The sequence below is a fragment of the Oryzias latipes genome, chromosome 21 (genome assembly GCF_053564925.1).
Source record: "Oryzias latipes strain Hd-rR chromosome 21, Olatipes_Hd-rR_3.1".
NCBI lineage: Eukaryota > Metazoa > Chordata > Actinopteri > Beloniformes > Adrianichthyidae > Oryzias > Oryzias latipes.
Genome location: NC_136257.1, coordinates 19,467,410 through 19,482,219, shown reverse-complemented (window position 1 = coordinate 19,482,219; position 14,810 = coordinate 19,467,410). Strand labels below are relative to the sequence as shown.

The following is a 14,810-nucleotide window of genomic DNA, read 5'->3' as shown; positions in this document are numbered from 1 at the left end:
CCAGGCGTTATTCGCCAGCGTTTTTCGCCACGTTTTTTGTGTTCACACCCAGGCGATTTTCGCTGACGGTGAGCCGAGCGAACATGCAATTTCATTCCCTGACATTAGATGGCGCTTAATGTAAACAGAAATACTCCTGTACACAAGGTGGCGCTGCGCAACTTTACGCTTCTTAAAGTCGCTTTTCACTCAGAAGAAGATAGCAAGTATTTACGCGCTTGTCAGAATCAAACAAAGAAAACATGAATATTTCAAGCATCAGTAGCTCCAACTGGTACTTGGTAAGGGGATATTTAAGAATGTCCGTCATTATTTCTTTGCGGCAGTGTTGACGCTACTTGGCGTCTATCTTCTTCGCTGGTATGTGTGCTCAGCAAGGCAGTTTTGTGTTTGAGCGCCCCCAAGTTGTGTTTTACTGTAACTTCAGAAGCTCCAGACACGTGTGCAAAAGCGCCATTCTCATTGGTCGAATAGATTTCGACGCGACGCGTCGAAAAAAAAAAACGAACCCGAGGCGTTTTTTTTTTTGACGCTTTGTCGCGTGGCGTTTTTTCGCGTCGGCGTGCACACTCTCATTGGTGCCCTTTGTTTAGTCACGAGGCGTTAAACGTCGGCGAAAATCGCCGGCGAAATTCATCCCGGTGTGAACAGGCCTTTACATGGATCTATTTCTCTGCATGTGGATGCATTGGAATGGAGTGGAGCAGGGGAGCTTGTGGCCAACCGATTGCAGTTTGTATGCAACAACCACGTTTTTTCCCTCCGTTTTATTTACTTTCGGCTCTTTCTTATTCACCACGATTTGAATAAGGAAATACCCAGAAATGTAGTTTTAGTGTTAATTTTCTTTATGTATTGTGAAAATAATGCTACAAGAACATGAAATAAACACAAAATAACACCATTTTTATTTGAGAGGGTCTTTAATAAGAAACTAATAAAATAATAATGTTTGTTAACTATATTTTGGTACAGGCATTGGTTTTAGTTTCTAATACCAATAAAGTAAAAAGCTCCAAGTCAAAAAGGGTGGAAAAGGTTCATAAAAATATCTCAATAGAAAAAAATTTATTTAATGGAAATCTCTAGTGTCAAGTTATTAGTGTAGCATATTTCCTTGCAATGGGGAAATTAAAACCAATCAGGAACAAGTCACGTAGGAAAACAAACGCCCGGATTGGCTGAGACGTGACGCTGGTTTTAAGGCGCCCCGTCATCTATTGGGGGGGCGGCGAGTGAAGGGAATGGGCGCCTTGAAACCGGTGGAATCTGCAAGGAGTGAGAGCGAGCTTCTGGACTTCCAACCGCCCAGCGTGTGAACCGACGCTCAGCGTGAAGTTTAGCCCCAATGTTCTAGATATAGGCCATTCGGTGGTGTGTTTCCCGAATTTCGCCGAAGTGAGAAGCTTAATGTTTGGGAGACGCTGGGATTTTTTTTTACGGCTGAAGAAAACTGACTTGGAAGTGTTGTTTTCCATTGAGTGGGAGTGAGAGTGGACGGCTTGGAGTCACTTACAAAGAACACTAAGAAGTCATGACGCGACGGACGCTTTTCCTGGAGTTATTACCTTAAATACAGGGAAAAAACTCGATTTGGACTATCTTTTACAGTAATTGTTGGGACTGTAAGTTGAGTTTTAAAACCGCTGCGGACTTTTTGGTGTTTTTAAGCCTTTTCGAGTTGCCCTTAGTTGGATCAAAGTTTTTCTTTCCCTCCCCCTCCTCCTCAACTATGGCGGCGGCCAGGTTATCCACTGACTCCTTGTGGCTGTGGATCATGTGGCTTGTGTGCGGGCTGTGTATGCCAGCCGCTTCGGCTCAACACTACAGCGACAGTGGAATATCAGTTCCGGAACACGGATTTTGCCAGCCCATTTCCATCCCGCTTTGCACCGACATCGCCTACAACCAGACCATCATGCCAAACCTCCTGGGCCACACAAACCAGGAGGACGCAGGACTCGAGGTGCACCAGTTTTACCCGCTGGTTAAGGTCCAGTGCTCTACCGAACTGAAGTTCTTCCTGTGCTCCATGTACGCGCCGGTCTGTACCGTGCTAGAGCAGGCCATCCCCCCGTGTCGGTCGCTGTGTGAGCGGGCACGGCAGGGGTGCGAAGCCCTAATGAACAAATTCGGCTTCCAGTGGCCGGAGCGACTGCACTGCGAGGCTTTCCCGGTGAACGGAGGCAGCGAGATCTGCGTTGGCCAGAACACATCCGAACCCGGCTCACCCTCCTCCTCATCCCCACATGTGCCTGAGCTTGTAACGGTTCCACCCAACAGGTTTCCGAATCCACCTCAACCTCCACACAATTCCTACCACCAGTTCTCCTGTCCCTTGCAGCTGGAAGTGCCTTCCTACCTCGGCTACAGATTTATGGGGGTCAAGGACTGCGGGGCCCCCTGTGAGCCCACTAAGCCAAGTGGGATCATGTATTTCCGAGAGGACGAGGTTAAATTTGGCCGACTTTGGGTTGGCATCTGGTCCATCCTTTGTTGTGTGAGCACTTTATTTACTGTGCTCACATATTTAGTAGACATGAGGCGGTTCAGGTACCCTGAGCGACCCATCATCTTCCTATCCGGTTGTTATTTCATGGTGGCTGTTGCATACGCTGCTGGGTTTTTCCTGGAGGACAAAGTTGTCTGCGTGGATAAGTTCAAGGGGGAAGGCTTCAGGACTGTAGCTCAAGGGACGAAAAAAGAGGGTTGCACGATCCTCTTTATGGTGCTGTATTTTTTTGGAATGGCCAGTTCCATCTGGTGGGTAATTTTATCCCTCACATGGTTCCTTTCTGCTGGGATGAAATGGGGTCACGAGGCAATCGAAGCAAACTCCCAGTACTTTCACTTGGCTGCATGGGCGGTACCAGCCATCAAAACCATCACCATACTCGCCATGGGCCAGGTGGATGGCGATGTCCTGACAGGGGTGTGCTTTGTCGGGATCTTCAACGTGGACGCCCTCCGTGGGTTTGTGCTGGCTCCACTTTTTGTCTACCTGTTCATCGGCACGTCCTTCCTCCTCGCTGGCTTTGTGTCCCTCTTCCGAATCCGCACCATAATGAAGCACGACGGAACCAAAACGGAGAAGCTGGAAAAGCTCATGGTGCGGATCGGTGTCTTCAGTGTGCTCTACACAGTACCAGCCACCATAGTGATTGCGTGTTACTTCTACGAGCAGGCCTTCAGGGAGCATTGGGAGCGCACCTGGCACATGCAAACCTGTAAGCGCTTTGCTGTTCCATGTCCGGTTCACAACTTTGCTCCCATGACGCCGGACTTCACTGTGTTCATGATTAAATACCTGATGACCATGATAGTTGGAATTACCTCTGGCTTTTGGGTGTGGTCAGGGAAGACTCTTCAGTCATGGCGGAGGTTCTACAAGAGACTTGGCAATGGCAACCATGGGGAAACAACAGTGTGAAAATTGGAGGAAATAAATTGCGTCACATTACAGTTTTGGACAAAACACCATAAGAAATGAGGTCGAAAAGCTTTTAAGTCAACATGTTTCTCCCTTTGGACCCCCCCCTCAGTATTTGGCAACAGCAAAACTCTTATCTGTTGCCTCAAAACGTCGGACGAACCTTTATTTCGCTTGTTTCTGTTGCTCATCAGTTACATCAAAACCATTGCTTTCCCATCGATTTTCAGACAAAAACTGGTGTTAAAGTCTGTGCTAGTCCCTGGACTGAAATCCCAGACTGGTGAAGTTACTATTTGCATATTATCAATGGTATCCTCATGTCACAATAGAAATATCATAGTCCATTTTTTGTTGCCATTTTAAGGTGGACTAACAGGATGGACTCATTTGTCCAGAAGCGTGCCTGCACGGCTCCAAATGCTTTTAATGGTATGATTGTTGAACCACCAACAACCTTTGACTGTGAATTCAATAGACATTATGTGCTTTTAGCTGAACACGGAAAAAGCTGTATTGTGTTAGGTTTTCAGCACACAGCTGCATCTCTTCAAGTGAGAGAAGTTCTTCCAAGTCTGTTTTATGTGCCAAGTTTTTCACAGAAATATTTTTCTTCTATATTTTCCTTTAAAAAAAAAAACCAAACGATTTTAATGTCTGAGACTGAAGGGTATTCACTAAAGTTACTAATGGTCAATATAAGGATGAATGAAGTTTTCTTATACTGGTTTGCACCGTTATTGTTAAGTGTAAAAGAATGGCTGTTACAGAACTGACTTACCTTGGATCTTGCATTTTAACGAAGCCACACAAATGTCTAATGTACGCGCTGTAACTGAGACACACCAAGCCCATTGTTGGTCTCTGTGTGTGGTCCTTCCGCAGTGGGATTCCCTATCAGACAGACTTTCTGTTAAGCCTCAAAGACACCCAAAGTAGCATTTTCCTGCCCCACGTTTAATCCGTGGGAGTGCAAATGGCTGCTCTGGTGCTCTGATCTTATTTTGTTCTACCTAAAGAAGTTCACACCTGCTCAGTATAACTTTTACTTCCTTACCGTCTTCCTTCATGTTCTGAAGTTATTTTTTGTGCTTCTACACAAGCAGACTGAACAAGTTGTGATGTTATTTTAGTGTCTGGATTATTTTAAATATCCTTCAAAAGAACAGTGAAACTGCTGGTCTCTGTTCAGACTTTGTCTGATCTATTAGAGAAATGTCAGTAGAAGGTCAGAGGTTGCAGGGATTTTTCTATTTGAAAATGCAGTGTAGGCAGATTCGATTAACTTTAGCCATTGTTTAGTGTTTTCTAGGGACTAAATCACCTCAGCGTGTAACAGATTGGTAACGCAACGTGTGTGATGTCCACTTTATCTAAAACGGGACATTGAATGTTTGTCAGATCACATGATCAGAACATATATATATATATATATATATATATATATATATATATATATATATATATATATATATATATATATATATATATATATATATTATATATATATACAAAAAAAGTTAATTATCCTTGGAAGATATGCGCGGTATCAATAAGGTGATCAGTTTGATAGGTTTTAACTTTAACACTACGAACATGTTTTTATGGGGGATGGCACAAGTCACAATGCTGCTCTATCCACCCTGACTAAACAATAAAATTAGGAAAACATACGCGGAATCTGAATCAGCTGGATGGTGGCATGTGACCATAAGGTCATTTTGCTCTTTAACAACATAGTTTCTCTGTCTATGTCCTGTGTCCCTTTATAAAACATAGGAACTATCTGTAAGATTGTAGGTCAATGTGCAGTTTCATGGTCAACTTCAGATCTTTTAAATCTCCAAAGCTGTGCCCTCAATCCATCTATATTTTTATTATTATTATTATTGTTAAGAAGTTTCTGCTTTGTACCTACCTTTGTGTTATCCTAAAGGCAGTTTGTATATAGTAAATTTGTGATATTTTCCATGTGAATGTACTGCATACCTCAAACCCAGGTTAAAGTCGGCTCAAATGATTGACGTATTGGAAGTGAGTCGGCGAATCCACAGTCAGTCATTGGGTTGTTTTTTTTCTTTTAACCAAATATGATAAAGTAATTCTGCTAATGCCTTGAGACAGCTAAGATCTGCCATTTCCAATGACACTAGACTGACCTTTCCTCTTTCATAATTAACTGTTTATTTTACTTTAACAACAAATCCAAATCAGCAAGTAAAACATTTGAAAACTTTGTATTTATGAGAGGGTACCTTTTTTTTTTTTTACTTCTTTTCTCTTTTTACTGAGATAAGCCTTTTTGCAAGTGTACATTTGAATAAAAGTGATATAAAGTTTGTAAGGCATCCACTAGTCTCTGTGTACACATTTTTGGTTTACAACGAATCTCTATCTTGTTTGTTTCATCATTATGAGGACCTCGTAATTATAATTTAAACTTTGTTTTTTATGCTGACTTAAAAATAAAATTTCCATATATTTTTCAATTTAAGTAAAAGGAAACATTTATGCTACTAAAAGATATATAAAAAAGAAACCTAAAAATAGGCTCATAAACTTTATTAGATTTCTTTTAGGCTTAAAAAATGCAGAAAACATGACACAAGCCTATATTAAAAAACGTAATTTGAAAAATTCATTGTTTTTTTTCAAAGCAAAATAGTATATACTAGAAATACTAATTGTTAAATTTTGAGAAAACCTATAGTTTTAGAAAAACTAGTAACACACTGACCTCTCATGGCCACATATAGAATCAAGAGTTTTTTTCTTTTTGGTTCAAGCTATTTTATCCAATATGGTTTTTAAAGATCAGCTCCTAGTATGTTTTTCTTTTTCCTTATAGTTATGATTTTTGAAAAAATCTTTTGATCTTTGTTAATTGAAACCAAAAAGGAAACACTTAAAAATATTTCTGCTTTCAGATCTCCAGAGACGTTTCAGCCAAATTTGAAAGGGTTCAGCAAGCTCCTTTACTTTAGCTGTTTCTTTGCGGCTTTTCAAGAAGTGATGTGTCACTAAAATAAACAAAAGTGCACTAAACTGGAAACAATATGTGCAGTTTTTATAAATATAACATTTTAAGCTGAAAGTAAAAATATAAAATATTTTCTTGCAGAATTCCATTTGTGCCTTCAAAATCACTTTCTAAGATATGCACACAACATCCTTAATAGCATTTTTAATGCTTTTTTAAGCCTTTTGTGGATGTTATCAGGATTTAGTGGCATTTCTGGCTTTTCATAAATTGTAAAAGCTATTTAAAAAAAAACTTTAAAGTGGATTCAGTTGAGACTGTTAAATACTTTTTTTGGCAGTTATTGTTTTTCCTCCATTTTTTTTCCTTCACATTTTTTTATATCAATTTGCTTTTGCTTTTTTAGCCCCTTGTGAAAGGTTTCCACTTAACGTCATTTAAAAGCTACTGTTGTCTTTGCGTTTACGCTTAAGGATATTTCAGAATCTTTTGCGGTCAGAATTCAGTTGAGCATGTTTGCCTGAAAACAGTTTTTATTGATGTAAATTAAAACAATTGTTTAAAAATGTCTCTTTTTATTCCACTTTAAAAAATTAAGATTCTTTAAACTTTAACATAAATTCCATAACCTGTGTTTGTTAGTGTAAAATTTAAACCTAACAGAAAAAGACCTTAATGAAAATATCTAGTTATGAAACTTTTGCATTAATGAAAAAAGCCCATGATGTTTTGTTTTTAATATAACAGGACGGAAAAAGGCTTACCTGAGGGGACCTGATGTTTTGAAAGAGACACTGAAACACATCCACACATGGTAATTAGTCAGTTTTCCCATGAGTTCAATTTGGATGTGTTTTTTTTTTAAATGGTCTTTAAACTCATGAGACTTGGACATAGAAAGTAAGTTTCCATGGAATAAAATGTTGCAGGTTTTTACAATTTATACTTTACAAACAATAATATCTGAAGAAATATATCAAAAATTTAAAATGTTATGTAACTTAAAGGTTAAATAAAAACAACTATTAACAGCAGCAAAATGGCTAATATGTGTCCAGTTACATTTGAGAACTGCGAGAATATACAACTGTTTTTTCATATTTTACTTTTTAGTATGTGTCAAACTTTTTTAATTGATCAAACTTTTTTGCTTAAAAAAATCTCGACGTAAATTCAAAAAGCATGAATTTAGCTCTTATATGATCACAATTACTTATACTTCATATTTGTGCAAATTTGCCAAAATAGTGTTTAGGGTATCCTCACATCTTATAATTTCTCTAATTCTGATGATACAATCCTCACTCACTTTCTAAACTAGATATTTACTGTAGCTTTATAAAGAAAAATTAAATGTCAAAGTTAATGAACATGTTAATGAACTAGAAAATGTCATTTAGTGTTGGTTCAGTTTTCAGAGAAAATCTTTTTAAATAAGTATTTTTTTATCATGATTTTGAGTTTCAACCTAATTAATTCCCGTTTCAACCAATGATGGATACGAAAGGAAAATAAAAAAGAGAAGAAAGAAAATGCAAACACAATGCATGCATCACTTTATTTCCTCCTCAGTCAGAGCTGGAGCATATTTATCATTGAACAGGAAGCAGGAAGTAATCTGATAAACTTTAAAAACATACTAAAAAACAAATAAGGCTCCTTCTGTTTCGAAAATAGATGACTTACTGTTTGAAAGAATTTGTGAGCTGGGTAAGACCGATCTTTCCATGCCATCGAAAATCAGGAGTAATCCGCAAATGTATTTGGGTAAACAATTAAAAGTATAAATCACCTATAGTACTAACCGGAAAGCAAAGGCTGTTGTATACATCTAAAACATAATTTGAATTAAAAAAATACTTCTGACCTTTATGACTTAAGTATGGTTTAGAAAAGAATAAAACTTTATTGATCCCTTAAAGGTAAAATGATCTTGTTACTGTAGCTCTATTACAAATAGTAGATAGATAATATCACTAAAAATACACTTAAAGATTATTAACATAATTATATTCTAAATTATTATTGTTACTAAGATTCTATTTAAATGTAGAAGACGACATTTTACAGGAATTTAACTTTTGGAACAAGGCTACAGATCTGCAGGGGGATTGGTTTTAAAAAAGACAAAACATGGACCCCTCACTCAAATATGCTTCAACAGCTTGGGAATAATCATAGTGACCTAAAGAATAGCACATAAAAGATTGGGTGAAGAGAACTGTTCTCAGGTTCCCAGAGGCTCATTTAAAGTCATGGCGCCAAGCTGAAGTTTCGTCTAAGTATCGTCGGCATGTTGTCATGACCCTAGCTTTCAGCTTTGACCCACATCTGATCATAAGAACAATGAAAAAAAATATATACATTACATCTAATTATCCAGTGGATTAAAAGATAAACTATTAACCAACAGTCTCCCACACCTTTAGTGAAATAAGCAGGTTAGTGATGATCTACAAGTCCTTAATCATGGTTTAACTTAGGTAGATTTCTTTTTGTGGGGGACGCCTGAAAAGATTTCAGATTTCTAGCAGGATAGTGTTCCTGCACCAAGACTGTTGTCCAAACCGGAACCATTTTGAATACCTTGGAAACCTGATCTAAGACCGTTGTCACTGGCTAAAACATGGCAGATCTTCTGCGGTGTGGTGAAACTTTTCAGTTTGAAAAGACCGTTGAAAGACCATCAAAGAAAATACAAATACGCATTGGAACTTGATAAAAATGAGACGGTAATGCAACAAATAATGATATAGGAACACAAGTATTCTGTCATTAAAGATGCAAAGAATAAACAATATAAAATTGACAACTTGTTTTTTTTTGTTTTTTTTTTTAAGTTGTTATTTTATGATCTTTGCAAAGACAATGTTGAAAACCCCAAAGCATAAAAGATGAGTCAGAAAACGTTTTTCAGAGGTGTACCAACAATGTAAAAAAGGAAAATCATTCCTTCCCATGAAAATGCTTTTAAGTTTATAAAAAAATCCAGTGAAATAATTTCAACATCTACTGACTTAATATGTTTTCCACAAATGAATCAATGGAAAATATGAGGCTCCTACAAAAATGACACGCCTCCAACAGCCCAGAGTTTTTTTCTTTCTTTTTTCTGCGTCCAGCCTTTAAATTCTAGCCTCTGTCAGCGACGCCTGTTTTTCATGTCCAGATGACCTTGCAGCCAAATGAATAACTCCACTGGTGTGGTTCTCTTTTCTCTGTCAGGCTTCAGTGGATCAGCTACCCACCGACTAACACTTTTCTGTCTCAGTTTACTATGCTACTGCCTCATTTGGATGGTGAATGTGTTTCTCATTCTGGTCATAATATTTGATCAAAGCCTCCGTGAGCCCATGTACATTATTTTGTGTAGTCTGTGCATCAATGGACTGTATGGGACTGCAGGTTTTTACCCCAAATTTCTGTCTGATCTGTTGTCTGATAGATATGTCATCTCATATATAGGATGCTTTCTGCAAATCTATGTTATATATTCCTATGCAAAGGTTGACTTCTCTATTATAGCGTTGATGGCTTATGACCGATATGTGGCCATCTGCAGGCCCCTGGAGTACCACTCTGTAATGTCAGTGCAGAGGACGGCAGTGTTGGTGATGCTGTCCTGGCTTGTTCCTCTGTGCTGTGAGATGACTGTTGTAAGTCTAACATCAACACTGAAACTGTGCGGCTCCCACATCGACAAGCTTTACTGCGAGAACTGGTCACTAGTCAAACTTGCTTGTGGTTCGACTAAAGCGAACGACGTAACAGGACTCATCTTTGTTGTTTTTTACATCTGTCATGTTCTCTGGATCGTGTTTTCATATGTGCAGCTCATCAGGTCGGCTCTGAAGTCCAGAGAAGGAAAAGGAAGGTTTGTGCAGACTTGTGTGCCTCATTTTTTATGTGTGCTCAACGTCACAGCCTCTCTGCTTTTTGACATCATGTACTCCAGGTACGGATCTGCATCTCTGCCGCAGACTTTAAAGAATTTCATGGCCATCCAGTTTCTCCTTGGGCCACCTCTTCTAAACCCGGTGGTTTATGGGCTGATTCTCACTAAAATTCGTAAAAGAATGATACGAGTTTTATATGTGGTGTGTAACAGACTTAAATTAAAAAACAATGTGTAAACATTCTGCCTCACTTTGTTGGTCCCATTTAAGGTTTCAATCAATCCATTCTGAAATATGTATCATTTGAAATAATTGGGAGAAAATATGCACATAATATGAAGACAACATTTAAATGTACATGGTTTATCAAAATCTATCAGAAAACATGGATTTATATTTATGTATTATAGAAATAATCTATAAATAATCATTACAAAAATCCGTTTTTATTGCTTTAGACTTTTTTCACTAAAGTAACTTAAGTCATTTGCAGCTTTTATAATATAGAACCGAAATAAAGCAGAGTCTGTTGTGGTGTATTTATTAATAATCAAGCAAGTATTTGTTTATAACAAGTGTTTTTTAGAAGAACAAGGATCCAAAGTCTCTTGCTGGTTCCTGGATGTGTGTGGAGCACCTGGCCTGCACTGGGTGTTGTTAGGTTACGGGTGCTGCTGTGGACCTTCAGTAAAAAAAAAAAAAAAAGGAAAGTACATGTTAGGATGTCATATGCATAAACTGACAAACTGTCACTTAAAATAATGCAGTTACAGAGTTTCTTATAACTCAATATGACAAAAAGTCTGAAACAAGTAATAAAGCTCTGTTTTCCACCAGACGTGAATTTTTAGAGGGAAATAATTAAAAAAAGGGGAACTATTCAAGGTTTAACAATCAGTTGTTTGATAAACCTCAAACAAGCAATCGTTTTATTTCCACAAATAAGGGTGGACCACAAAAAGTTAACTGGAAAAGAACAAAAATGGTCAATTTTATTTACTAATAAAACTTTAATATTTTAATTAAAAGTTGTATGTAAATTTACTTTCAGTGCAATACATAAAAACTTACATTTAAACACTTTTTATATTTTAATCTAGACATTCAAAAAAGAAAAATCACAACGTGTTTTTTGAAAGCTCTTTTAGAATTCTGACTTAATCTATATCCCAATAATTTCACTATTAAGCAAAAGATAATCCCAAGTATCTCATTTATATCATAATATAATATATAGTCTCCACAGCTAAAACTGACAAGAGAAAATAATAACTTCAGTGTGTTAAAATGCATGGGTGGATAAAAACAACCCTTTAAACCCTTAAAAAAGTTATCGTTCAAGACGGAGAAAGAAAAGGAAATACACAAATGAGAGTTTCTTGCTTTAGCAAACATGTTGACATGGTGGTCAGGACCTAACCTTCTCCTTCCAAGGTACATTTGTCTTATTGGCATCGACACACATCAGTGCTAAAACGTAAATCACATGAAAGACTGTAGACATCAAAGGTTCCTGGAGTTCTTCTCCTTTCACAGATATTTTTGCATTGTTTAATGATGTCCACATATGTAAAGTAGTTAACAGCTTCAAAAAATATGCTTTTAAATGCAGATGCTGAATAATTAATGCTTTTATAATACTTTTGCTTGGGTTAAAAGATTTGTGGCTCCAAAATTATTAGTTAAAAATGGTTCACATCTGTAAAAATGTTAACTTTATAATCAGCCACTCACAATTAATAATATTTAGTTTTTAGTATTTCATTTTTTTAAACTGTTGGTTTATAATTGATTGAATATGTAGAGTAATGCAAAGTTTTCTGCATTTATACATGAAGAACATTGATTTCAAAACAACAAAAACGATCTATTTGCTATTTTGCCATAATTAAAAAAACAACCTTTTTTATAGTCATTTTACTGTGATTCAAAGATCCAGTTCAATTTTTATGTGACTGAACTTTTCTTTAAAGTATTTATCACTGGGTGAGAAACATTTAGCCATTTAGTAAAATGAAGCTTAATTAACGAAAAGTTAATGAAAAGTTTAATTTAAACAGCATTTTCTCCAAACCTGTACATTGCACAATTTTCTGTGCATCTGACGTTAGTATGAATAAAAGGTATAAGCAGTTCCCATGTCATTTTGTTTTGTTGTAAAATAACATATGGAAACATAGTCATTTCCATGAAGACCAACAAATCTGACAGTTTTTGCTCAGTAAATTAATGGTTCTCTGCAGGTACAGGAGTTCTGATGGTTGAACATGAAAACCTTTCACATTAATCTCTGTTTCATGACAAAAATTCCTTGTCATGTAATGTCATACATTTATGTATCAATCTCGCTTTGAGGCCCAGAGTGCTTTACGGTCCCATTTACCCACTCTGCTGTCAACAATGGTGCCAAACTACAACGAGCAGGAGCAATGTGGGGTGCAGTCACTTTGACAGATAGGTGGGCAAGGAGGGAATCGAACCTGCAATCTTCTGACCAGAAGTCAGCCACGCTACCTCTGCACGACAACAAAGACGACTGATGTAAAGTTAAAGCACCATGTTGGAAAAATGAATATAAGACGTTCATTTTCGTACGTTGTTGGGATGGTTGATAATTCACACCCATGACAGGAGCAGCAGTCATAACAACGTCTTTCTCTTGATGATATGACAGACTCACAGAAGAAAATGACAGCATATTAAAACCTAGAAAAACATGCAACAACTTAATTTACATAAAGACAATCCTGCATCTTTATGTTAGCTCACAGTAGTATTTTTTTAAAAGAAGCAGTACTAAAATTCAGCCTCTTTTATCGTAACAAATTAAAAGAAGGGTTGTATTTCCTGAAAGTACAGATGGTGAATAGGATGCCAAAAAAGCCCAAAAAGTGACTTCCATTTGCTAAAGTTCACCAAAACTTTTTTGTGTTTAAATGATGTTAAAATGTAACAAAACATCTGTGAACGTTTGAGCAGAATTCTGTAAAAATGCGATTGTTTTCATTTAAAGTAGTCTTTTCTTAACACAACAAAAAAGTTTGCTGGTTTTAGTGAGTCTCAGTGTTAAGCAAGTACAACCACACTTTTCATAGAGACATAATGCCATGTATGTAGGCTTTAACCCTGAAAAAATATATTCAGTTGTAGTTAATTTAGGTTAAATATAACCTTGGTGGCCTCTAAAAATATCTGAAAGAAGATTTTCCTTGATGTGAATTTGTTTTTGTCAGAAAAATGTCTTGGAGAGTAAAAGCCAGAAATCTACAGGCACCTTGTTGAATAAAGGCATGTAAATGTAACTCCCAAGACAAACCGGAACATATTAACCATACTTCTTATAACATACTTTTATAAATTCCCAGCGGTCGTTTCATATTTAAAAAAAAGCTGTTTTGTTTCACATAAGCTTTTATTGTAAACTTCAAAGAAGTGAATATTTCAGACAGAAAATGCCCCCTCAGAGACTATTCTAGTTTTTAAGAGCTATGTACTGCATCCTTAGGAAGGATGGTCAACAGGTCATTAGTTTTTAATCTACTGAGAGCAATTAGACATCTCTAGAGAGATGGGCTGAAGAATATTTTTCCCCTTTCCTCTTATTTAACAAAGTAAACAGAGAAAAAAACGGATTATATCAATCGATTACTGATTTTTTTCCCCCTTTTTACGGTTTTCAGAGCATCAGTTCTTAAATTGGAGTTTGTGCTTGATCACAATGCTTTAAAACAGGGCTGCTCATTTCAGGTCATCAAGATCTGCCACCCTGTCTGTTTTTTCAGATCTCCAAGCCCTTCTAGCTGCTCATCAGCTCAATCTGATGTCTCCACAATTTGATTGAAAGAACACATCTGGTCCAGGTAATCAGCAGTGTCTGCATCACCAGATGACATGTGCGTGCGTGAGGAGCACGTGCTTCTTTGAAATATTTACAAACTGCCAAAAACTTATGTATTTATGTACCGAACAATACTATCAGAGATGCTGGTTTGATAACACACTGAAATATTTTTACCCACAAGACATTACCTGCTCCCCACCAGATGACATGTACGTGCGTGGACGAATCAGTTGGAACCCTTTTGTTAATGAAAAAGAAATTGCACAATGTTTACTAAAATAACTTGAAAATGGGTTTTGTGTATTTGGAGAAAGCATTTGACCACGTCCCCCGTGGTATCTTGTGGAGGGTGCTCTGGGAATATGGCGTCTGGGGAGCCTGACTGAGGGCTGTCCGGTCTCTGAATGACCGGGCAAGAGCTTGGTTCGCATGGCCGGCAGTAAGTCAGACCTCTTCCCGGTGCACATTGGACTGTGGCAGGGCTGCCCTTTATCACCGGTTCTGTTCATAGTTTTTATGGACAGATTTTCAAGGCGCAGCCAGGGGCAGGAGGGAGTTGGGTTTGGGGACCACAGGATTTCATCTCTGCTCTTTGCAGATGATGTTGTCCTGTTGGCTTCATCGAGCCGGGATCTCCAGCGTGCATTTGGGCAGTTTGCAGCT

The 14,810-nt window shown here is 37.5% G+C and overlaps 2 protein-coding genes across 2 annotated transcripts; both read left to right on the top strand.

Moving 5' to 3' along the window:
* Positions 1 to 1,195: 1,195 nt before the first annotated feature.
* LOC101163619 (frizzled-7) lies at positions 1,196 to 5,778 on the top strand. Its single transcript, XM_004081684.5, has one exon. It carries the CDS (start codon positions 1,733 to 1,735, stop codon positions 3,428 to 3,430), a length of 1,698 nt encoding a protein of 565 aa, XP_004081732.1. The 5' UTR covers positions 1,196 to 1,732; the 3' UTR covers positions 3,431 to 5,778.
* A 1,451-nt stretch (positions 5,779 to 7,229) lies between these two features.
* On the top strand, positions 7,230 to 11,282 carry LOC101159956 (olfactory receptor 6N2-like). The gene has a single exon (XM_004081833.4). The coding sequence runs from the start codon at positions 9,596 to 9,598 to the stop codon at positions 10,541 to 10,543; it is 948 nt and encodes a 315-aa protein (XP_004081881.1). The 5' UTR covers positions 7,230 to 9,595; the 3' UTR covers positions 10,544 to 11,282.
* The last annotated feature ends 3,528 nt before the right edge of the window (positions 11,283 to 14,810 follow it).

Coding starts and splice junctions, on each gene's coding strand:
- LOC101163619 (XM_004081684.5), top strand. CDS start 1,733: ATGGCGGCGGCCAGGTTATCCACTGACTCCTTGTGGCTGTGGATCATG.
- LOC101159956 (XM_004081833.4), top strand. CDS start 9,596: ATGAATAACTCCACTGGTGTGGTTCTCTTTTCTCTGTCAGGCTTCAGT.